This window comes from Lampris incognitus, chromosome 6, assembly GCF_029633865.1.
Source record: "Lampris incognitus isolate fLamInc1 chromosome 6, fLamInc1.hap2, whole genome shotgun sequence".
NCBI classification, from domain to species: Eukaryota; Metazoa; Chordata; class Actinopteri; order Lampriformes; family Lampridae; genus Lampris; species Lampris incognitus.
In genome coordinates, this window is record NC_079216.1 from 51,936,708 (window position 1) to 51,963,261 (window position 26,554).

Genomic DNA, 26,554 nt, shown 5'->3' on the forward strand with positions numbered 1-26,554 from the left:
TGCGTCCAATAACACTTCCTAACAGTGATGTTCTGCATATTTGTGTGTGTTCCAGCTTGCAAGCATTTAAGTATGCTTTCTTGCATGCACGTGTTTTGTCTTTTTCTATGCTTTGAGAGGAAGCCTGCAAAGGGGAACACTTCTGCATCCACTGAAGTCTTGTCTTGGTTTCACAAGCTATTTTTTTTTTTGGAAAAGCCTCGGTGTTTTGACAACTTTTTTTTCTTCCAAAAATCCAATTGCAATTCAATTATGCACATTTATTAGAGTTAAGTCAATCATCTGCTTGTCTCGCTGTCCTTTTATCAGTATGAATTCAAAGAATGAAAAATCTTCTCAAAACCATCGGAAATCTTTACAGATTAGCCTTCTGTAGTTTGAGATGCGCCTCTAGTCAGCTGACTGCAACAGTCAGACTCTTTCTTACAGACTAGCCTACACCACACTGAGACAGCCACTCCAGTGTGACTCAGACAATCCAACCAGTTGTCCAAGAGGTCCGGCTACAACAATACACACTGGGGCTCTGTCTCCCTCCGGCACACACAGACACACACACAAATGCAGACGCCATCTCTTACACTGTCGATCAAATGCAAAGTTTCACACAGACACACTCTCGCTCTGTGTATCAAACAGGAAGTTTGTCTCTTAAGCAACAGTGGACTGACCAGTTACGTCATTGTCAGACACTGCCGTCTAGTCCCAGCATCTCTCTCTCTCGCTCTCTGTCTGTCTGTCTTGCTCTGGGTGATGCAACTGGTTGCAAGAGTGGATAGACTGGCAGAGGGCCAATCCTCCTCCTCTCGTGTTGATGCTCGACAACGGGGCAGTGTGTGTTGTGTGTGTGTGTGTGTGTGTGTGTGTGTGTGTGTGTGTGTGTGTGTGTGTGTGTGTGTGCAGAGCTCTGCTTCCACTCCCTGCAAGCACAGTGGGTGTGCCAGCTGTTTTATTTTTTTCTCTCATATGCATGCTGCAGCTTTCATGGCGACAGAATGAGAGGTAAGGCTGCAAGTACAACTGCTCTTGTCCACCGTCCACGGCTTGTTGACAAAACAGACACACGGAACGAAATATGGTATTATTTCGCTTACATAGCCGACACCACAAAGCCCGCCTGTAAAAGATGTTTTAAACCCATGCAGACCAAGAGAGCCAACATGGCCAACTTGGCAAAGCATCTCACTGACAGACATGCCAACCTGTTCAAGGAACTCAAAGAGCGACAGGTTAGCAAATGTAATAAGACAACATAATTACATGTCCTCAAATATTAGTCAAACGAGTGTGGTTTATTTTGTGACAAGATAACTTTTTTTCACCATTGGAGTTTGACAAGACAATTAAGGGAAATTATAACTGTTTAATTTGGCTTTAGCGTTTCAGCTAACTTACCAATGTGGCAAACATCTATATGCAAACGCAATGTTCACACTGGTAATGTCAACTTTTTTTTTCTTTTTTGGATTTAACCCCCCCTTTTTCTCCCCAATTGTATCCAGCCAATTACCCCATTCTTCCAAGCTGTCCCAGTCGCTGCTCCAACCCCTCTGCCAATCCGGGGAGGGCTGCAGACTACCACATGCCTCCTCCGATACATGTGAGAGTTGCCAGCTGCTTCTTTTCACCTGACAAGTGAGGAGTTTCACCAGGGGGATATACCACGAGGGAGGATCACACTATTCCCCCCAGTTCCCCCTCCCCCCTAAACAGGCACCCCGACCGACCAGAGGAGGTGTTAGTGCAGTGACCAGGACGCATACCCACATCCGGCTTCCCACCCACAGACACGGCCAATTGCGTCTGTAGGGATGCCCTACCAAGCCAGAGGTAACACTGGGATTCAAACCGGCGATCCCAGTGTTGGTAGGCACTGGAGTAGACTGCTACGCTACCTGGACACCCTGGTAACGTTAACTTTACCATAACTTGCAAGCTGCTAAAAATCAGGCATTCATAAGTATGCAGATCAACAACATCAGATATAAAAAATGATCAATTTATACTCAGTCAGTACCGGTAATGGTAATTATGGCATGTACACTTTTGTCAATAATAGCAAATATGCTCAGTAGAGTGCTGACCTCTGCCGAGGTGGTGTATTGAGTGATTTGTGTTCAGTCTACTTTAGTGCACTACTGTAGTGTGCAGGGTAATAATCCTGGGTTTAAGCGTTATCAGGAAGTGCCAGAGTTAGTGTTAATGTAATTTATGTTTATCATTTTTATGCTCAATGAAGTCATAGTTAATGTGTTTTCTACTATGATTGCTGAGCTATTAATTGAAAGTAAGGTTATGTTGGTTGCAAATATAAAGTTAACTATCAAAGAAATCCCATAAACTCAAGCATAGGGGACATCAGATCACTGCATACCATGTAAAAGCTTTAAGAACACTACGAACTTGATCTAAAATAAATGTACTAATTTATTGCCAAAAACACACCTACATGTATGAAAAACAAAACAAAAAGAATTTTTAAGTTCCATGCTATGTCATCTAATATATATTATTCTTTTACTTTTCCTGATGTTCTCGGCTTTTGCCGTGGTATCGTTTCAGTATCGGTATCAAGATATTTAGGCAGGTATCATATCGAAGTCATGATTTTGGAATCATGACAAAACTAGTGTAGTATTTATGTAGTTTGCATCAATTAGATGTAGGTGTGCCAAAGAACCGGCATTGACAGTACTATTGTTAGCATCTGTTCTGTCTGTCTGTCAACGCTGTTAGGTGTGCTAGCACATTTAAATCAAACAGACCCATTATTCATGTTACTAGCTACAGCTGTGTTTATCCTGCTATGCTTACGCCACAGAGTACTAAGACCAACCTGCTGTGTTTTTAACCTTTAGATGGTTTTTAACCTCTAGATGTCCGCAAACTCACCAAAATGGTCTACTTTTTAGTTACTCTTAACATTTCCTAAAAAATTTTATTTTTCTCCAAACTCCTTTCCATTTGAATGGAAATGCCACTTTAGGGATTCACTTATTCAAGGCATCTTTTAACAAGTTTTATAGGAATCTTATGGCATTCATAGCAGTGCAAGAACAAAAAGTGTAGATAACATAAAATTGCGCTTTAACTTCCATTTTAACTGAGCTTCAATTTAACCATATGGTAATTTCAGTGTTGGATATCTGCCGTCTGTCATCACTTTGCTGGTGATATCTGAACTCTTACTTAAGAAAATTAACCGAAAACAAAAGAATACTTAAATAAGAATACTTGCCAAATGGCAGAAGTTTTTTTTTTAATCCAAATATGCCGTCGTATGTCTAAGCTCAGCATCAAATCCAGGAACTAAGAAATTATTTTACGCTATAAGGAAGTTACTTGAGGAGTCGATATGTTTTTTGTAAGCCCTCTTATCGCATGCACAAGCTTTTTGCCCATAAGAAAAAAAAAAGGTGACGTTGCAATAACCACCATAACCCTCCTCAGTTATTACAACATTAAGTATTGTGTAACTGATGGTAAGAGGCAAGGCATGCTGTGGGTACTTCATTTCAGGACCACTTTACATTGTATTATGCAAGTATACATACACTTGTAATATTGAACAGAAAATAACTTCCCATTTTTCTCAGTTTAATACAAACAGAGTTGAAATTTCTTTAAGTTGAAAGTCACAGAATCAAGTTGTCGGTCTGAGGAAGTGTTTAAGTGAACATGTTTCAAAACTAGTATGCCCACTTCTGTCAGACCAAGTTTCCATTTAGTTCCCCTCAAATGAACGAGTTATAGTACCACACATTATTGTCTTTGTATATGGGGATTTGATTTAACTTATTAAGATCATCTCTGGCTCCTTCCTGATTCTGATATCTATTTTTATTTGAGGGTGTTAAGTGTGTGTGGTGTAACTTTTTATTTGGTTTCTCATTCTAAAAGCTCACCGTGGGAAAACAACATAGTCTGCCCTGCAACACAGACAACTCTGTACAATACAGTTTCCTGGATGACCGAATTCTCTTACAGTGATTGTGTAATTGTGAAAACTGCCTTCTCAGACTTCCGATAGATAACATCATATGGGCCTCTATTTGTCAGCATGGGTACATAGCTGCCAACAAGATAAGACTTTCACACCAACACCTTCCTGTTGGCTGGTTTTCCTCTGGTATTTTAAAAATGATGTCAAAAAGATGTTCAAGGAAGATTATTTTACCACACTCAAATGCCCCATAACAGACCACATGTGGGTATTCTGGTCTGAAGTCAAAAAAGGACTTGTCTGGGGACACGGGTTTATATAAAGGCCATCCTCTGACAATCTCGTTAATGGAATAACTAATGCAGCAAAAAAAGAGCAAATGTAAATTCAACTAAAATTCATACAGAGGATCTTAGTGCATTGGTGGCCTTAATATAAGCAAATGTAGGATGCACTGATACCAACGCTGGTATCAGATGTTGGGCTGACACCAGGCTAAAATTAATTATTAATTTGACCCAGGACTAAAATCTAATAACAAAAGCCATGAAAAACATGTTATAAATACAAGAAAAAAAATCTTGATTTACTTCATTTTTGGCAAATGGTAGGCCATAATTCTTTAATGGTAGAAAAAAAAAGGTTTCCGTCTTGTTATTTTGCCCCATGACCCCAAATTAATGGTCTAAGTCTGTACCGTTCAGCAGTATATGATTACCTAACATACAGATCAGGGCGGCCCTATATATGAGAATGAATTACAGGAACAGCTATCAGGTGAACTTGTGTTCTCTCCTCTCCAAGTTTGATGTCAGCAAATAACAGTTACACTAAGTTGATGCGCTAGCTTGCAGTGCATCTCCCTCTAGGTGGTCTGTCTTGCTAACCTAGCTGGGAAGTGCATCTCTTGGCCTGTCTGTGTCTTCCTTGCTTGCCAGCCAATTCCAGGGCTGTTGTTCTGTGACTTTGTACGCGACAAAGTGAGAGTGAATAAATTGTGAGTGTGTATAAATTGCAGCTGGGAAAAGATAATCGTGTCACGCGTGAACATGCGTTCATATGCGCGTGCGCGAAATGAAACTTGTGCTTTCCAGCAGCAAACTCTGTGGGGACCAGTCCAGACAATATATGGGTGTAATGGCACTCCTCATAGGTGCACATAATTTTAAAACAAGACAATGACTATCTAGTCTCTATGTCAAGAATTAGTTACAACTTTGGACTAATGCAAGATGGAAAGCAATGGATTAACAATGACTATTGATTAAATGCAGAATTTAAAATGTTGATTAGCTGGGCATACTGGGCAATATGGATGCACATCTCTCAGTAAATAATAACCATCAAGTATTCAGCCAAGCCATAGTATGAATAGTATTTTATATTTAACGGAGGGTGGTTGTAGTGGGAGCACTGGGGTATCAGGTGTGACTGTGTGGCAATGGCACATGGTTTACATGGCTCACGGGTCAGGTAGGAGGGCCCCTTAGCAGAATTTTGCTTAGGGCCCCAGGGAGGTCAGGACCAGCTCTGCTAACATGCCAACTCTAACACCATTACAGAAAACATTTCAAATCCCTTTCCAAGAATAACAACTGAGCAGTCCATCTTCATAAAACAGAGTAGGAAAGTAGGAAAATTAATGGATTATATTACTAATTTCTCCAGGTTAATTGTGATGAGAAGACTCACATTTGTTGCTGTGAGTACAGTTTCTATTCTACTTTTTTTTATTTTTAACCACACAATTTTAGCCAAAGTGACTTACAAGAGTCAGCAATTAGCAGAAATATTCATATGTCAACCTACAAGCATCATACAGCACTTAATAGTAATCATATTATCATAGCCAAGACTGCATGTCATGTCAAGTGCATTTAGTCTAACTGCATAACTGGTAGATCACTAACAGAAACATGAGTATGAAATTCACACGACGAATTAGGTAAATAATGTCACAAATCACTATTACAGTATAGCAGTATTATACCCAAGAGTACATGAACTATCAAGTGCAAATATTATAAGGGTGCAATAGGTGAAGTGAGTGAGTCTGCAGCTCGATGGAAACTGGAAGTTCATCATAAAATGTTGGGGCCAGGTGAGAGAAAGCCCACCTAAAAGACTTAAAATCCTAAAGCGGGCATTGACAATAACCCTGCAAAGGCAGAATGAAGAAGGCAAGAAGAGCGTACATGTTAATAGGGGTTTGCAGGAAACCTACAGCAAGGTTTTAAACTTTATACAGGCAGCAAAAGAGAGCCGGTGTGAAGAAACAAAGAGAGGTTAGACGTGTGCACATCTTGGAAGGTTGAAAACCAAACGTGCTGCATTATTCTGTATCCTTTGCAGCAGGTGGGAAACCAGCGAGAAGCGTTTTGCAATAATCTAGTCTAACCGAGAGATGATTAACAAGCACCTGATGTGGATTTGAGAGTAATTCACACAGTACTGGACAGAAAAAAACAGTCCAAATCCTAGCTAGAAAGCTGCAGCTCCTAAAAAGGTGTCTTCTAGAAAGCAAAATGTGGAGCTGTTCCAATAGCAACTAAATTAAAACTTCCAAGAACGTCACGTTTAGAGTGTGAATATAAAAATTGGCTGGTACTTTCACTTTAGTGCTCATGATAAAATTAAACTGCGAGAACAACAGAGCGCATATTAAGGGAAGTGAGCGAGGCAAACCATAAAGAAACTGGCAGGAGGATTACTTTATCAAATTTATTGAAAACAAGGAACAGGCTGAAGAACAAGGACAAAGGTGAGAGGAGAAAAAGAAAAGACAACGGTAAAGGCGACAGAGTAGAGGACACTATATTTAGATTCTGGCAGCAAAGACGAAGAGGAGGAAGGACAGGAGGAGGATGAGTAGAGTGTATGGAGAGAGAAGAGCAGAAAAAGAAGAGGGAGGAGGTGGAGGAGGATGAGTAGTAGGAGTAGTCTGTCTGTCTTACTGTTACAAAGGAAGGCTTCCTTCGTGTTGAGGGCTTTGGTACACTGTTGACAGGCTGAGGAAGGGCATGGAGGTACTGGAGAGAAGAGATGACCGTTGACAAGCTTCTTTTCTTTTTCCCTAATCTCTCGCTCTTTCTCTCCTTTTCTGTCTTTGTCCTTCTCCTGAGGTAAAAAAAAATGGGAGAAAGGGGAAAAAAAAAGGATCAAAACAAGACTTTTGCTAACACCTAAAGTAATTGCATTCATACACATCTGTATCTACAGTCTAAAATGTGCATTAGGACTTCACACCGGTATCCAGACAATACTAAGTAGACAACTCATTAAAATCTATTGACTTCCTCCATTATTCCCATAACTGCTTTGTTGACATCACACGTGACCTTGCAGGACAAGCAGCACACTTACTTGGCTTTTTCGAATATATAAATGTCATGTGATTTTGTTAGTCCATACTCCCAACCCATAACCTATATTCCCAGTTAAGCCAATGGACATAAACTTTAGAAAATGAGAGGACTTCGGAAGAGTGGGAAAATAAAGTAAGGTAGCTCTGCTTTTTGATATTCAAACATATAAATTTGGCTTCTTTTTATCTTCTACGGATTCAGAAGTCATCCACAGTTGTTTTTTTTTGTCAGCCGAGTAGGCTGCCACTACAACTCCCATTAATATGACCTCTGTCAATTATGCCTTTTATGGATATCATTAAGAATGCAGCAGCAGGGATCTAAAAATGGTACCAAATGAACAGATTATATGTCCCAATTTAAGTATCTCTTCACTGCTGTCAAGTAGGAACATATTTTAAGATTTCACTGACTATGGTATGAAAGCACGCCTTGGCATCTCCTCCATTGTATACTTGTTAGTATCTTAGGATCTGGCATGCAGCCCGAGAACCTCAGGCAGGGCCCCACTGAATGTCTTATGATATAAAAATCTTTTCAGTCAAGTCAAGTTAACTTTATATGTATACCCAATTATCACAAAGTACAAATTTGCCTCAGGGGGCTTTACAACAACACAACATCCTGTCGTTAGACCCTCGCATCGGATAAGAAACAACTCCCTAAAAAACACCTTTAACAGGGAGAAAAATAGGAAGAAACCTCAGGGAGAGCAACAGAGGAGGGGTCTCTCTCCCAAGACGGACAACGTGCAATGGATGTTGTGTTTACACAATTTACAGAATGCAACCTTCAAAGAGGATAACACAATTATAATGGAATTATAAAATATATGAAGAATATGATGAGGAGGATGCCAAGCAGTGTCCAGACGCCACCGGAACAGCCCAGGACCCGAGCCACGCGACCACCATCACCATGTATTTAAAACTATTTTTTTTTAACTTTGTTAACTTGTTTTTATGTTATGCTCCTCATAACCTTGTGTTGGGGATGCAAATATTATTGTCATTAAATGACTGTAATCTCCTTTTTCTATATTTTAACTGAATTCGTTTGAAACTGTTGGTTATAAACGGTGTAGTAGTACTGCGAGGAACCATGAACCACAGCATTTTTGGCAATGGCTCACAAACTTGCCCGAGTATTTCATCGAGAAATGTAGTTTTTTATTTTTTATTATAGAGCTCTGCATGAGTATCCCACTTACAGACAATGCATTGTATTCGGGTAAGGCTCTATTAGACGGTGAGCTGCACCATTGAATAAACCCACCAAGTCCAAGTGATGCAATGCTGTTAGCGGGACAGCCGTCTAAATGCTGCTGTAAACTGCTTAAATTGTACTGTAGTGCCGATGTGGAGACAGGACGGGGGGGAAAAAAAGAGTTATCTAGGAGAAAAGTATTCAATGGATCAAATTAGGGAGAGGCCAAAATCATGCCTTTATTGCGAAAAATAGCTGCGCTCCATTATACTCTATTCTGGTATCGGCTCTTAACCCACGTGCAACCATAAATAACGTCATACTGTATACCTTCTGTCTGCTTCGCTATAAACACATGAACATATTATGGTCTGACTGCCTAGATACGGACGGGGCATTGGTTTGATCGGAAACTTGACTCTAATCAACTTGTTGAGTTTGGGTACATGGCATACAAAGTGGGTCAAGATTATGAAGCCCAAAATAGCTTCAAAATAGCAGCAGACCTGCTCGTCCTGTGAAAATGCCCGAGGAATTACTCCCACCAGCTCTGTATACATCTCCCTTGCTCCCGTCATTCACACACACACACACACGTGCTTTAATACCAAGTAACAGATACCATTATGACAGAAGCTAAACCCTTTACAGCATACACACCACACAACGACGAACTACCGCTACAACGCCTACTGATCAACCCTGAGGAAAAAACAGCTAATAATCAAATGCAATTTCAGCTCACTTTTTAGCAGGCAGATGATAAGAGGAATGATCTGACAAGAAGTTCATGGAAAAAATGTGAGTTTGACATATATATCTATTGAGCTCTATTCAAATTGTCTTCAATGTCATCGCCACCATCACTGGTATCACGACACAGTAGGGTACACTGAGGGTATCACTAGCCTCAGTGTACCCTGAGGGTATCACCGAGGGTATCACCAGCCTCGGTGTACTCTCATTATCACTGCCACCCGTCCATTACGGCTTCCATCATCACCAACATCAACACTGTGTGTGTATCACTGCCTTGCTGAGCTCTCTCCTCATACACACACACACACACACACACACACACACACACACACACACAGACACACACACACACACACAGGCAGACAGACACACAGACAGACACACACACACACACAGGCAGACAGACAGACAGACACACACACACACACACACACACAAGCACACAGACACACAGACACACACACACACACACACACAGACGCTCACACACACACACAGACACAGACAGACACCCACACCCACACACACACACACACACACACCTGTACAGCCATCATCTTCTGCCTCCTACCTCACAGAATCTATTTTCTGCTCTCCGTTTTATTGAGCAGGTGAATCTTTTACACGCCATCCTTGACATAATCCTCTTCGTCCTCGATCTTTACATTAGTTTGGGATTTGTTTGTCTCTCCACGTCTGTCTCCATCGTTCTTTCTACTTTTCAATTCCTATCTTTCTCTCCTCTTTTCCTTTGTGCTCTCTAAATAAGGTGCCCGTGTCAGACAGACGTCTGACTTGTCTTCTTTCTATCTGGCTTGCCACTGTCTACACGCCGTCATCTGCCTTCTTTAAATATCGGGAAGTGAGCGCACGCACATTCATAGCTGAAGTGCAGAAGTCCTCCACAGATGCTCAGACATGCACACAGAGGCGATCACTGCACAAGGTTCCTCTTTCTTGTAATTTTGCCTCTTCTCAGACTCCTGAAGAAACCGCGCATCTTAGAAATGTTAATGTTTTAGGATATGACAAATGTCTGCTTCCTGTCCCACGAGAAGCCGATGCTGACACAGCACAGAGCAGGGAGGATAGTGTGGTTTGGTCGGTAGATGATAAAATAAGTGAAACATACAGCATCCCAAGGCAAATGAAACAACACTTCAGCACAAGGTCCATGTTCCATTTGTAAATTAGATGTGCACACGCGCACACACACACACACACACACACACACACACACACACACACACACACACACACACACACACACACACACACACAAACCCATCCTCTTCCTTCCTGTTCTCTCTCACGTCCCTCTGCCACCCTAACACTCCAGCAAACATCCTGTGTAACAGTTTTGATTCAGGCTACACTTAACCCTTATGTTGTCTTTGTGGTCCTCCTGGAGACCCCAGCCAACCTTTGATAAGAAAAACATCATAAACACCGTTTTAGACAGTTTAATACTTCACAACTTTGTTACTGTGCAAGAACTGCTCGTCTTGTCTGCTCATATGTACCCTAGTCCCATTGTATCTCATGCACATTTGTATGTAGTGTCTTTCTGTGCGCTCAATAATCCCGCTAAGGAAATCACAGAAAGTTGAATCAGTTGATATTGACACAACATCACTCATCTGACATCTTCAGTTTCAACTGACTGCAGGTGTCTCCACCCCTTATAAACAATACAGTGGCATAACGGCCGAAAAAACCCCAATTGGTTTCATATGCAAATTATTGTGACCATTAACTAGAGTTACAATGGCTATGTGTACTATTCACAGAGGATTGGGGAATAACTGCAACCACCGCATTGTAAGATGGCAACAGATGTACTCAGATCTTCTCATGAAGCTGTGTCTTCAGTCCATGTACTTCACATACAGGGGCCAGTACTACAGGCAGAAGCATGGATGCGCTATGGGTTCCCCAGTTTCACCTATACTGGCCAACTTGTTCATGGAGGAAGTGGAAAAGATGGCTCCGATGTCCTATCCAGGGACACCACCTTGCCATTGGTTCAGATTTGTGGACGACACCTGGGTTGAAAATAAATCTCAGGACGTACCAGATTTCGCCGACCACATTAACTCTGGACATCATCATTGGCAGCCACTCGGGGTCGAGTATGACTGTCCTCTTTCAAGGTCCTTGTGGGTGTCCTTGTGGGAGGACACCTGTGCATGACAGCTTTTTATGTGGAGTGGCTGTTGTGCCTGCAGCCACCGCACGGTCCTTGGCAGGGGGTGGCCAGAGTCCAATGGCATGGAGAACCAAGACGATTGGGGACCATCCTCTGTTGCAGCCTTCATCCACTTTCACTAGCACTGTGACCTGAAGACATCTTCTGCCAGTTCCGCCACCGTTGAGGTCTTTGTTGGATCACACTTCATCTGGAAGCTCCTCCTTGCCTTGGGTGACCCTACCAGGAGCCAAGCTTTGGACAGCATAGCTCTTGGGATCATTAGTACATGCAAGCTTCTCCACCACGACAAGGTGGCGATAGGAGAAGTCTGTGGAAAACCACATCACATTCACTAGGGAGGATGTGAAAAATGACAGGTTAGCCTTCTTAGACTGTTAAATTGTAATTGGTGATGGAGGACATTTAATTGTTGATGTTTACCGTAAACCAACACATAATGATCAGTACTTAAGGTTTGACTCTCATCATCCATTGGAGCACAAACTAGGAGTTATCAGGATGCTGTACCACTGAGCTGACAATGTCCCCACCAACACAGCGGCCAGAGAAGGGGAGAAATCCCACATTAAACAGGCCTTAGTTAAGTGTGGTTATCCTAACTGGGCGTTTGTCAAAGCCAGGAAGACATCCAAACAGTGCACCAGCCAATCGAAGAGAGAAGGACAACAGCTGCCCAAGTGTAAACCGGTGGTGATTCTGTATGTGGCGTGAGTGTCGGAACAATTGAGACGCGTATTTTTCAAACAGTTCAGTTGCTTTCAGACCCCAAAACACGCTGTGCCAGAAATTGGTCCACCCAAAGGATTGGTCCCCCTGCACAAACAGCAATATAGTGCCAGGAGGATTGCTGTGACTTGTACATCGAGGAAACCAAACAGACACTGGCGAAGAGGATGGCACAACACAGAAGAGCTAACATGTCAGGCCAGGACTCCGCAGTCTCCACTCATCTACAGGCCAGTGGCCACTCTTTCAAGGATGAGGATGTGCACATCCTTGATAGGGAGGAATGCTGGTTTGAATAGGTCCAAGAAGCCATCTATTTGAAGAGGGAACGACTATCCTTGAACTGGGGGGGGCTAAGTGGACATCTGTCACCATCTTACAATGCTGTGATTGCAAATATTCCCCAATCCTCTGTGAATAGTACACATTGCCATTGAAACTCTAGCTAATGGTTATAGCAATTTGCATATGAAACCAATCGTTTTCGGTTGTTATGCAACTGTATTGCTTATCAGGGTGGGCATACCTGCAGTCAGTTGAGACTGAAGAGGTCACTTAGACGAGTGATGCAATGTTTCTCTCAATAAACGTTGCGTCCAGATGAACTGATTCAACTTTCTGTGATTTGTATTTAGTACGTGTTGGTACTGGTTGGGACGAGTATCCAGTATGAGTACGTGGCTTAGACTCCTAATGCCATACAAGCCAACTACCACAGACATGAGTGAGAGTAACATGAACAGAGTCACACTAGCTCGGACGTCACCTGGGTTAACAAGGTCCACATCAGGTGTTGGGGAACCAGGCTAAACTGATGAGAAATGGGCCACTGGAACAAGACATTCATGGACAAGGGCTAAGAAACTGGATCTGATAGCTATCAATTAATAGCTTTTCAGCAGCCAACCGCTTTTATTGACCAAGTAGTGCGGTAGCGTTCACACAAGCGACGTTTTCCCAAACATTGTCGAAGCTCAAGCACAGCAGAGCTTTCTGCTACGGCCTGAAGGAAAACTGCAACGCCTCAGTAAGTGATGCCACCGCCGTACACGGACCTGTACGTGTAGCTGACAGAAGCACTTCCGTATGACGGTGACATCACGCACCAAACCTTGGGCTGATGCCTGCAACTTGTCTACTGCAGGGGAATACAGACACGCCAGCGAGTTAGAGGTTACTTGATGGAAAGACGGCAGAGGGTGCGGACAGAGATAGAGCTTTTTCTGACACACGCGCGCTCATACATACACACACACCAAATGTTATTTTGAGGACATGCTTTTTTTTTTTTGCCATGTTGTTATTGTTTGGAGCAGGTTTATTCTGCTGTGGTCTGAGTTGAGTTATTGAGTTTTCAGTTAACTTACAGTATGCAGATTGAGCACAAGTCTATTTTTTTTTAAGATTTTTTTTTTTGCTCTGTGATCATCTGGCGGCCTGTCCAGGGTGTTTTCTCACCTGCTGCCCAATGACTGCTGGAATAGCCTCCAGCATCCCCACGACCCTGAGAGCAGGATAAGCGGTTCAGATAACGAATGGATGGATGGATTTTTTTTTTTGGCATTTTCCGCCTTTATCTGATAGCGATAGTCGAGAGAGAGACAGGAAAGGCAGGGGAGAGAGAGGGGACGACATGCAGCAAAGGGCCTGAGACGGATTCAAACCCAGGCCATTGCGGCAAGGACTCCACGTTATGTGGTATGTGCTCTACCAGGTGAGCCACCGGAGTACCCCCAAAGTCTAAATTTAGCATACCAATGCACGCACGTGCACACACACACACACACACACACACACACACACACACACACACACACACACACACACACACACTCTCTCTCTCTCTCCACACCTTATTGTTATTATGTGGAGCACATGTTTTTTTGTTTGTTTGTTTGCTTTTGTTGTCAAATTGGCTTTGGAGAGCACAGCTTATTGTTTAATAAAGAATTGAACTGAATATTTTTTGCCTGCTTATCTTATTGACTGACAGGTTTATTGATCACTGAGCTAGCACTGACTTGGAATGAAGTTCCTTCAATGTAAAAAAAAAAAGCTTCGATGTAGTAAACTACTGTTTCCATGTAGCTTAGCAAGCTACATTTCTCTTAGTGTAGTGAAGCTTCATTTAATGTAGTACATTTTTAATTATATTTATATTGTATATTTCATGTAGTAAACTGGTAAACTACCAGTTTAATGTGGTAAACTGGTAGCTTAGCTCACGACACTTTCCAAGTAGCTTGCCCAACATTGCTTAGCCAGGAAGTCTCATACAGAGACTTTTTCCTCCGAAATTACTAACAAGAGTCAGCAAATACGTTGATATATATTCACGTGTCAACCTACTGATCATAGAACACTAGTAATCAAATCATTTCTTTGCATGGATGACATTTATAGTGCAATTAGAAATTACAATTTAGCTGGACAAAGCCACAAATGACCATTAATGGATTAAGGAAGGCATGGAAAAGGAGAGTTTTTAAATCTTTCTTGAATGCAGTAAGCGAGTTTGTAGTCCTGATGGAAAATGGTTCATTTCAGCAATTGTATTTGAAATAGGGGGAAACTGACAAAGAGAGACGGGCGAATAATGAACAATGGGGTGCATTGTTGTCAGGTGCTGCGCTGAACTGTGTCTCTGTCTTTGGCTATACCTGGAATTATTGATTGATACATACAAATTGTGCATACCTCAGATGATGTATGATACAGAGCAAAAAAGAGAAAGCTTGTTGGGTTATGCTACAAAGAACAACACACATACACACACACACACACACACACACACACACACACACACACACACACACACACACACACACACACACGCCAAAATGATAAACACTCACCTTGCTTTTCTTGCTCATCTTGCTGCGGAGGTAGCTGAATGTCCTGCTGACCTTGGTTCCTCCTCCTCTCATCTCAGTGTCGCTCCTCAATGGACCTGGCTCCTCCTCTGAAATACTGACAGACAGATTGAGAAATGGTGTAACCATGAATTCTTTATTAGGCACAACAGTTGGGGGTGAGAAGACAGACAAACTGCATGAAACATCTACAAAGAAGTTTAAGATTCCTCTTTTCAATGCTATGATCCCTTTTGGGGCTCAAGTCTTCCCAGGTGCCTTCATATAAAGGTTGAACCCAAATTAAGCAGTTTTGGCCCAGAGTTGAGTCATTCTGATTCTAACCCGCTTGTCATCATCTATCCTCACACTGATGTCATAAGCCACAAGAGAGCAGTGCAGAATCCCTTGTGGAGTCCAGCATCATAAATAAGGAAATTCATAGCATTGGAAAATACGATTATTATTATTAGGCTACATTCTTACCTGTATTCTAGTGACCCAGAAGTGCTGGAAGAGGAACCCACTCCTACAGGAAGTAACAAAATCATCACATTAAGTTGATAATATTCAAACCTTTGTTTTGCTGTGCATGTGTTAATGTGCATCTTGTTTAAAGGTATAGTCTGGTTAGCATTATTGTGATGACAAGGGATCTACAATGGTTTAAAATTTAGTCTAAAATTATTTAGCTAGTGATAATGTACTCATACCTGTGGGTCCTTAGTTTGACCAAAATTATTAGTTTATTATGCACAAACTTTATTTGTGGTTTCCACAGAAAACTAAATAAAAGTTGCACCAAACTGAAATATCACTAAACAGTATAAGGAAGGAGAGAAGGGGGAGGGGGAGGGGGGGCGGAGGAATAACCTAGTGAGGGTAGTTTTCTTTTTTAATAGTGGACACTGTGTGGCAGGTTTGGGGAGAATGCCAGGAAACAAATTAATCAAATGAATTGGCTGATGGAACTAAACCCATCGACACAACATAAAGAAGCAGTGAAAAGAGGAGAATCAGAAAGACCCAAGGGCAACCAAGGGAGTGTGAACGAGTTATCAGCATTACAAATAATACATATAAGTAATGAGACACCTAACCCAAAGACAGTTGTTCAGCACACATACACATGCACACACACACACACACACAAAATAAATAAACTACATTTTTATTACTAGTTATAAAAAACGGTTACCCCAAAGGCGCTGGACATTTTTTTTTTGTTCCCGTAAAGCTCATTTGTCCCCAGGCAGTTCAATGGGTACAGCAATGAATAAACACAGCCAGGATTGAGGGTTCCCACTAAGGGGCAACAGTTCAACATGTGTACATAATCATTATAGTACCTGCAACTGTTTTGGAGGAAGGCGTGCAGTAAATTGCCACGGTTACGCAAACATAACAAAATGGGGTTGTGCCCATTTATTGTTTCTTGGGGTAAAAATGAAAATTGAACTGTGGGTTCAATCTTATGCTTGTAAAACATAAAACTTCTAGGAGAAGGGCCCCATTTGGACCACTAACTGTATCAAAGCTATAAAGATCTCAATGATGGGAACCAGGGGCATGAATTTAATTTCCTGTTGATATTCAATGAGGGTGGAAAGACGGATGAGGAGAGAAGGTCGGAGATGGTGCCAGATGGCAAAACAAAAAACGTGCCATAGAGAACACATGCAGGTTTGTCATTCCCACCACACGCTACTGTCCATTAGCTGATTTCATTCATCAGTACACGTCAACAACAGAGAGTGAAACTAATAAGTGAAATCCACAGTAGTAGTGTCTGGCTGGTACAAAACCTGGCTTTTGATTGCAAATGGCTGAAAAAAGTCTGGGCTTAACAGATGAAGAGCCTTAAGGGTGTGTTTTAACTGAACGCGAAGTGAAATTTATAAGCGGCACGAATTTATGAAAAGAAAATGGAGGGAGACGAATGGGCGGAGTTAATCGCAACTACAATCGTTGCAAAATTAGCGTTAGCTCAAGCGAACTTTCGCCTAGCGAAAACCAATCACCTTCAAGTAGGGCTATAAGCTACGCCCCCTTTAAAGACATCTCTTCAGTCAAGATGGAGGACAAGCTGATTACCAAATATGTTGCACCGGTAACCAACACAATAAAACGTTCAATACACATGTGAAGTAGTGTCTGATGTTTTTACATTATTTATCATTCATACATCATTAATCATACACCATTTGGGTCTTATTGCTGAGCCAAATCTGGCTCACTAAAAACTTAGCTGTCTTTTATTGGGTCTAGCAAACTTGCTAGCAGCGTGTTATCAAAAATGCCTGCTTGTGATTTGGCACGAAATTCACTTGTTCATTTTTCAGGCAAGCACTCAAACCTGGGCATGGTTAAAACGCATAGTAAGGGTTGTGCCTGTTGAATGTAGAAGAGTTGAAAAAGCGAGTAAAACTCAATACAAGCCACAGGCTTTCCACTGAATTTCCGTATCTAAAATGAGTACTCCATGTTAAATTGCATTCATAGATGAGTAATAATGTATTCCTTTTTTGAATATTCAATGTAATGATACTGTCTAGCCAATGCCAACCTAATGCACTGGTGTGAATATTGTGCAACACTGAAATTAGAAAATCCTTTACTGTCTTTAAACATGAATGACATAACACTTTAACTTATCTTTTTAAGATACTGGGTTTTGAGGAGTCAAAGGTTTAAGTTAGGGGTACGTGTTTTGTGGGGGTTTTCAATTTAGCAACAGTATCAACATTAAGTAGCATACTATTCCAGTTATCACATGTATGTGAGGGGAAACGCCCTGAGGTTTTAGGAGAGGCCAGAGGTCAGTAACCAAATAGGGATAGGATTACTTTAGACCAAGAAATAAAATGGATAGAACTTTCCTTTCTAATTCAATGTTTCTGATAAATTACTTGACTGACACACATTTAAGACGGCTGCAAGAGCACATTTCTTTCTATGAAGAAAGTGCAGTGATTAAGACACCGTCATGACAAATTACCAAGTTGAAATCTCTGGCGGGAGTTGCATTGAACTTTCTATCATTTTATGTTTGTATTAGGGGTGGGACAATACTGGATCGAATTCCGAATCGTTCGATACGGTTTTCACGGTTCGAGACGCTCTGCATTTCACAAAATCATGTTATTAACACTAGAACGACCGGGATTTCACTCCTACCTAAAACAACCATGGGCGGTCAAAATGACGGCTGTTTTTTTAAACTCTACATTCCGTCAAGATAAATTCCCAATTGAGATATTAATGCATTGTATTTGTTAGTATGTCTGTTAGGAAACGACTGACACCAAAATTAATATTTTAACAACTTTAATACTGTAGCGAATTCATGGGGCAGCTAGGAACTGCCGCAGCTGGGACGCGAACCCGAGTCTCCCGTACCATGAGTACTACGTTAAGCGCCGACTAAAGGGTCTGATCCGTTAGCCAATGGGCTAGCAAGTGTACACATCCGTGATCGTTAGAATACTATTTTTCAAACAATTTAAAATCGCCGCTGTCCAACGCCTGTAAATACTGCAACGCCTCGGTGGTAGTCATGGTGCGTCTGAAACAGCGGCTGTACCCAGACATGTTGGAAATAATACCTGGAAAACAAAATGGAAAACACATACTGCTAATCTAACAAACATAACAAGGCCTATAAAACATGAAATGCAAAAAACAACTGAACGTTGTGACGGCAATGAAAACTCATTTTAATGCATATATATGCAATTTTAGGAGCATTCAGGGAGTGGCAGGTGTGTATCTTTTTTTTCTCCACAAAGTTATTAAACTTTGAAAATCCAAAACCGTCAAAATGACCGCCTTGGTCGTTCTAGTAATTTTTTAAGTTTTTAAGTAAAGCAGTTGTGTTATACAAGAAGAAAAGATGGAAAAAAATTTTGTTAGAACTTTTGCACTTGCATTACGTTTGAATACGTGCCTGGATAATGCCAAAATGTTGGGCTTAGTTCTTAAAATAAATGAAAAATAGAGAACTGCAATAGTGTTTTGTTGCCTGCTTATCAAGGCATCCACTGTATCGTATTGAATCAAAATTGTGAGCACTGAATCGTGAGACGTATCGAACAGTGAAATTTGTGAATGGTCCCACCCCTAGTTTGTATAAATGAAAATTTGTATTTTTGAGCAATTTTGACATATGGTGCATCTCATTTGGAATAAAGGAGATAACAAGAAAGTACTTTTTCTATCCATTCTGATTCTACACCAGGAAGTGGCCATTGTAAGCGAGCAATTGTCTTTTGTCAGACACATTAAAGGGCACCACACCGACACAGAAAGGGGAAACCCAAACCCGCAGGAGAGAATCGGGGATTCACTGTACTTACTACCTCCCTGCTCTTCCTCATCACTGGAGGAAGAGCCAATAGAAAAGAAGCTTCTAGTTTTGGGTAGAAGCGGGGAGATACTGAGGGAGAAGCTGATTCGTCGCTTTGCTCGAGGTCGTCCAATCACTGAAGGGTATTGGAAGGGGTGGAAGGATAAATAGGAAACCAAAAAGCTAATTTTTATCACAGTCTTTCAAAAATAAAAGTTAAAGAATTAAAAGGTGCTTCGAGAAATGAAAGCTGATGAGAAGTCTAAAATGAAACGAGCCCAACAATATTTAAGAAATGCAAAATGAGTGTAATTTCAGAGAAAGAAGAAGAGAAGAGAATTTGGAGGCAGACACTCACCGTCTGTTTCACGGTGACTGATGGCAAGCATTGAGATGGATTTGGTGAGGATTTGGTGGTGGGACATAGCATGACAGCTGGTTGTCATAGACAGGGCCCGGTGAGAGCCCTACGATACCCACAGGGAAAAAAGAAAAGGGAGGAAAAAAGAATTCAACCTCAGACATGGATTGTTCAGGCACGCACGCACATACAAAATAAACAACGTGCATATGCGCAAACACTTTCACACACAAACCTAACCTGACTATCAATGCTGCTTGCATCTCCTTCCTGCTCCTCCTCAGTGAGGGAGACGAGTGAGCCTCCTCCTTTCTCCTGGTTGTCCAGTCGTACTCCCCTTCCCAAAGACCTCCCTTCCCGATCAGACATTCCAAGATTTGCACATGAGGCTGGGCAAACTCCCCTCTCCACCTCCAAACCTTCCAGACTGTAGCTGTAGGTAGACAAAAATTGGAGAAATAATATATAAGAGTTAGATGAGTTCAGGTAGTGTCATGAGTCTTTGGCTTTACCCCTCAAGTTCTGTCTTGGTTGCAGCTATGCAAATTATGTCCAGGCAGTTTCTGAATTTAATTTTGTTTCACTACTATCAGTGCAATACTGAGATCGGAAAGCATGTTGCATTGGTTGTGAAGTTGTAGGCCAGCACAGCAAAATACATTATTACAACTGCTATTGAGAATTTCTCTCAAATCAAATACAGGTGTGGAATCAAAGTATCAAAATTAAGAATCATTTTATTGCTGCAACCTGCACAGACAACTGTGAAGCCGGAATCTAAATGTCAATCTCAACAACATCTTCAGTCTATAGGTTAGCATAGGAAACACAGAATACATTTCTATAGATGAGTGCCATTTATCTCATTGATCAGTTTTTAAAGATGTTCGATATAACAATGTACACAATAACATGCTTGTTCTCTTTGAAGATATGTGAGTCTTTATGTGCCTAGCTTTACTGATTGAGCATAGCTCAACCAGTTGAAATGCTCAAATATCTGAAGTCTGGTACAACTGGAACCTGCACCAGCATAAAAATACAACAACCAGAAGCTAAATTTATAAATCTGAGAAGCACATCTTTTATATCCAACAAAAAACTAATGGCTTAACTGAACCTCCATTTAACAGCATTCTCATGAAACACAAAGTCAGCATTATGAGGTCATGTCAGAATTTGTTCCATTTACCATGTAAGTTTCACCACACAAAGGAAACTGATGAGTGTCACCGTGACTGATGTACCAAGCTAATTCCTGATATGTGAAAACTAACTCTGCAAACAAAACTGATTTTGATTCTATACTGAGTTCATAATAGGCGATACATTTCACAGACATGGCTACACTATTATGGCCAGCAGAATTTGTTGTTTTTCAAATTTTGGGTTGTCATTGCCACTGCCTCAGGTCAGCTTCTCCAACTGTCAGTCTTAAAGTGTGCGGTTGGAAATCTACAGAATATGGAGATTCCCTAGCGGCACGATGGCGCAGTGGTTAGCATGGTTGCCTTACAGCAAGAAGGTCCTGGATTCGAGCCTGGGGTAGGCCAACCTTGGGGGTTGTCCCGGGTTGTCCTCTGTGTGGAGCTTGCATGTTCTCCCCGTGTCTGTGTGGGTTTCCTCCGGGTGCTCCAGTTTCCTCACACAGTCCAAAGACATGTAGGTCAGGTGAATTAGTCGTACTAAATTGTCCCCAGTTGTGAGTGTGTGTGTGTGTGTGTGTGTGGGCCCTGTGATGGCCTGGCGGCGTGTACAGGGTGTCTCCCCACCTGCCGCCCAGTGACTGCTGGGGTAGGCTCCAGCATCCCTGCAACCCTGAGGGCAGGCTAAGCAATTTGGATAATGGATGGATGGATGGATGAGTGTAATATATATATATATATATATATATATATATATATATATATATATATATATATATATACACTTTTTTTTTTTACAGCATATGAAATATTACCAAGTCCTTGCTTACCAGCACAATTTTATTTTATGATTTTCCACACCACTTCCGGTGTGGGAAGATGGCAGCGTGAATTCACATTTACAGCGGCCTGACCCAGTACCGATGTGGGAAGATGGCAGCGCGAACTTAAGTTTGCGGCGGCCTCACCCAGTACCGTCCATGCAGTGTCTTTGTCCACGTCTGTCCACATCCTCGTTTGATGGCTGGGAGAGCTGGCACTGGATCGGCTGGGAGAGCTTGGTCTGCTGCGTCCTATGGGCCCAGGGGCCACGGTCCTGCCCGGAGCTGCGCCCGAACAGGAAACACTGAGAGGGCGGTCTGACAAGACACGGAAGCGGGGCAGGCTAAGCTAACTGCTAGACCATGCAGACTGGCAGTTCCAATAACACTGAGGGCGGTCTGGTGGCGGCCTCGCCTAGCGTTGACTGTGTTTTTGGTGTTGTCGTGTAGAATACAGGGAGGTGTGTCGAAAGTGTCTGGCTGGGAGAGCTGGCGTTGGATCGGCTGGCGGAACCGGGTCTGCTGCGTCTGGTGGGCCCAGGGACCACAGTCCTGCCTGGAGCTGTGCCCGTGGAGGAAACGATGCGGAAGTGGGACAGGCTAAGCTAACTGCTAGTCCATGCAGACCGGCAGTTATGACAGTCATCCTGGCGTTCATTCTCTCGGACAGTGATTTTTTTTTTGTTTTTTTTTTTTGTAGTTTGATATATGCATTCTTGTAGTTTTTAGATATGTATTTTTGTCTTTGTGTTGGACTGCTGTGGGCTGGGGAAATTATATTTCACAGTGTTTCTGATTTCTGATTCATCGATGATGCTCCTAATACTTGTCATTCTGAACAGCAGCTAATTTATTAGCTAAAATAGCTAATGTCTTACTGTAGCTAAGATGTTCTGCTGTTGACTGTCAATCATAAAGTAAATTCGCCATCAACAGGACAGACAAGCACCAATCCATTAATCTATCACTTAGCTTATTAATAACTGACCAATGTATCAACTGCAGACATTTTAAATGGCCATGACAGACGTGAACCAATCTGTCAGACAGTGTTATGCTTCTCATGGAAACTACTAAGATACCAGCTATGCAACATAGTGAACTGTGTGATGAAAGCTCCATTCACACCTGTAATCAACTGCTTCTGTCTCGGATACGCTATCTGGAAAATGAACAATCCATATTCATACCTGTTGACAGCAGGGTATAGCAACCCTGAAAGGAGAAAGGGGATTTTTTCCCCCAAGATCCTCTTTGGTGAGTCCATTTCCAAATTTTCATAACTTTGAAAACTTGTTTTGAGCATATCCTAATAAGATTACAAAGGGATGCAAAATGTTCTCCAAGGATCCTTTTGACAAATTCCTCCTACCCCCCCCACACACCCAGACAATTTATCTGAATATATTGACCTAAGAAAGGTAATAATCAAACAAGCAAACAAAAAATAGAAGCCTTTTGTAATTCTAAGAAATATTCTCCTTTCCAGTCCCAAAATATTGACTTTGTGAGGAAGCTGAAAGCTAACAGGTAGCTTCTTGCACCAATTTCAGTCAAAGGAGTTCAGGATTACAAACGGCCTACGCTGTTTCTTAGCATTCTGCTCAGATCTCATCCTTCCTGCACAACATACACATCAGGTCATCATACACATACACATCAAGTCAAATCTGGCGGGTGTACAAGCTATTTTACTACACAATGTTACCTTCCCTTTCCTTTCATCTTTGAAGGGAATCTTTATAAACATCTTTATAAACAGCACAGTTGCATAATAATGACCAAAACCGGCGATCAGTTTCATATGCAAATGCTGTGACCATTAATTGGAGTTAAAATGGCAATGTGTACTATTCACATTTCAGTTGTTATGCAACTGTGCTGTTCGTAAGGGTGGGACCTGCAGTCAGCTTAGACTGACAAATCAAGATGAATTATGAAAACGTTTTTCCCACTAAACATTGTGTCCAGAGGAACTGATTCGCTTTCTGGGATTTCCTTACCTGGATTACTGAGCATGCATCAGGACATTTTGGTCCTTTTCTATAATGTATTGTAGTGTTGACAGCTAAAGTATTATGTAATGAAGAGCATTTCAGTTGCATTTAATGCAGCAGCTAATTTCTGAAATATTTTATGTTTGTCTCTGGGCCAGCATTTGCGCTCCTTTAACGCCAACATTTGGACATGCAGCTGTATTTTATCTTAATGTAATCTAACTGCAATCCAGTGCAAATGTACAAACAATTTGGTTCCTTAAATCAATGACTCAGTGATCAATATTTATTACCTTCTGTTGTCTATTTGCTCCTGATCAGGACGAGGCAGGTTGGAAGGACACCAACTCATACTGAAGAGATGGAAGGACAGGGGGAAATATAGATGAATGAGAGAAAAGCATTAAATAGAGAAGAATCCAGAAAGAAGGGATAGCGAAGAGGGAGAGGATAGTTGGTCAAAGAAAGGATAATGGAAGAAGGGAGGATAACAGACAGTAAAAATAAAAAGAGAGAGAAGGTTGGATGGACAAAAGGTTAGAAAATGATGGCATGATGAGCGCTTCAAATGGGATGGTTAAAGTTGAGAAACAATAACAAGCGGTTTCTGGAAACAACCAAAGTTCATTTAGGGCTGGTTTGTTCAGGCAGTAAACAATTCTGCAAAAACTGAAAATGTAATGAATAATTGCTATATCAACCAATTGATAGAAATGTATCTTGGAGTGTTTGGGCTTAAACTAGGACATTAAGGTACACATGTCTCCCCATCACACCCACTCCAATGTACAGTGATGACATAAACAAATCACTCGGGAAATTGTTGTTAACCATCCTATATGCAGAACGCCATAGGAGAACAGAAAGCCTCAAGTGGCATGAAACTAATTAAAGCGGCGTACTTCAAACAGTCAGATGCTTCTGCACAGTCTGACCAGCTGCAGAGGCGATGACAACTCAGGGGAGTTGCTCTGGTGAAGCTAAACTTAATACATCTGAGTCTTCCTATGGCGTTTGGAAGGAATCAAAGCAATTTTTTCCATTTCCATGCTCATTCTGTCTTTACAGATGTTATTTGCCAGTTCTTTCATTTCACTTTAATAAGGACTTTTCCATTGAATACCGTGCATGAGACTTGGCCCCTGTATAGCTGAATTCTAATATCAACAGGCCGAAAGCGGAAAGATAGAATGATGCAATAGCCCTTTTCTCATGTTACCAGGCAGAGGATAAAAGACCGAGCCCAGACACTATATTGCTTTGGCATACCGTTTATTGACTACTTTCTGGCACAGATTTGAGCTGGACAGATTTGACAGTAAAGGGTATGCTGGATAAGGTGAGGGAGCTCGAGTCTCTTCTCATACAAAGTATACAAGCCTACATGTGCTGCTCTTCTCTTTAATGGGTAGGCTGGGCAGGAAAGGAGGATAGATTTAATATCAGAATTACTAAGACTTCAACTATGAAACAGCCTGATATTGGCTCTATAATTAAAAAAAAATTTTTTTTATAGGACCCTTTGGTGTTTAGATTTTTGGCTACAAATTTTAGATTGTTCTTCATCAATAGGGACTTTAACAATCTTCCTGATTGAGCCAGTGTAACATGTTTGCGATGGGTAAATGGAGAAATGGGGGGATGGTAAAATACCTACCTTCTCCTGTGAAGGGGTGGCTTGGTTCTCCTTATCTCTCCCGACAGGTTCTTCAGTGAACTGACAGGGGGTAGATGGAGTGAGAATAGTTTAAGCAGATGGAGAGGAAGAGAGGCGTGTGAGTGAAGGAGTTAATTTGGATGTATCTACGGTCAGAAATAGCTACTAAGACACCAACTCTTTGCCACAGGTTGATGAAACAAGAGCAGAGAAAGAACATTTTTAGTTTTATGACCATGCTATTAAATGAGTGTAATTAAATGCAGTATAGGATGAGAGAGATGAAATTCGGGTTTAAATGTGAGAAATAACGGATAGCGAAATTCACCAAAAATCTCCGGGTCGTCATTGGTACTACTCCTCAAATTGTCTTTATTGTCTGCAAATGCCTCTCTGACTTGTTTTGAGATTTGGGATGTTGTAATTTACGGTGTAGTGATTAAGAGTCACTACCCCGGGAATGACAGGTAGCCCAACTGGCCTTGCTTTAAAGTCCATTAGAAAACTACTCTATACATCTTTGCTGATCTGTAGCTCTGTCAGCCACGTTACTTCCAGACAGAGCAGAGCAGCAGATAAAGCATACATGATATCCTAGTTGAACATTCATCTTCCCCGCCCACACAGCTGTTTAGGAAAGCTTAAACCTTTGGAGATTCCCACTTGACTCAGTGACCCAAGCAGGGCTTTTCCCAGCATGTAACAAGAGAAGGGGTGGCCTCTCTGGTCATGTTACAGTACACACGGATGCATGCACACAACAACACACCACACACACACACACACACGCGCCCCCCCTCCCCTTTTGCTCCCAAATGTACTTGGCCAATTACTCCACTTTTCCGAGCCGTCCCGGTCGCTGCTCCACCCCCTCTGCTGATCCGGGGAGGGCTGCAGACTACCACATGCCTCCTCTGATACATGTGGAGTCACCAGCCGCCTCTGTTCACCTGACAGTGAGGAGTTTCGCCAGGGGGACGTAGCGCGTGGGAGGATCACGCTATTCCCCCAGTTCCCCCTCCCCCCTGAACAGGCTCCCCAAGTGGCCAGAAGAGGCGCTAGTGCAGCGACCATTACATATACCCACAGCCGGCTTCCCGCCCGCAGACACGGTCAATTGTGTCTGTAGGGACACCGGACCAAGCCAGAGGTAACACGGGGATTC

At 41.9% G+C, this 26,554-nt stretch overlaps 1 protein-coding gene across 1 annotated transcript in view; it reads right to left on the reverse strand.

The window, feature by feature from the left end:
- Positions 1-26,554, reverse strand: part of LOC130114572 (A-kinase anchor protein 13-like) — a 170,177-nt gene that overhangs the window by 29,170 nt on the left and 114,453 nt on the right. Inside the window, exons 16-22 of the mRNA XM_056282434.1 lie at positions 25,390-25,449; positions 24,026-24,085; positions 20,010-20,202; positions 19,767-19,875; positions 15,550-15,592; positions 15,067-15,181; positions 6,898-7,060 (exon numbers count right to left, since the gene is read on the reverse strand). Coding sequence (XP_056138409.1) covers positions 6,898-7,060; positions 15,067-15,181; positions 15,550-15,592; positions 19,767-19,875; positions 20,010-20,202; positions 24,026-24,085; positions 25,390-25,449 — 743 coding nt within the window. The remainder of the gene's footprint in view (positions 1-6,897; positions 7,061-15,066; positions 15,182-15,549; positions 15,593-19,766; positions 19,876-20,009; positions 20,203-24,025; positions 24,086-25,389; positions 25,450-26,554) is intronic.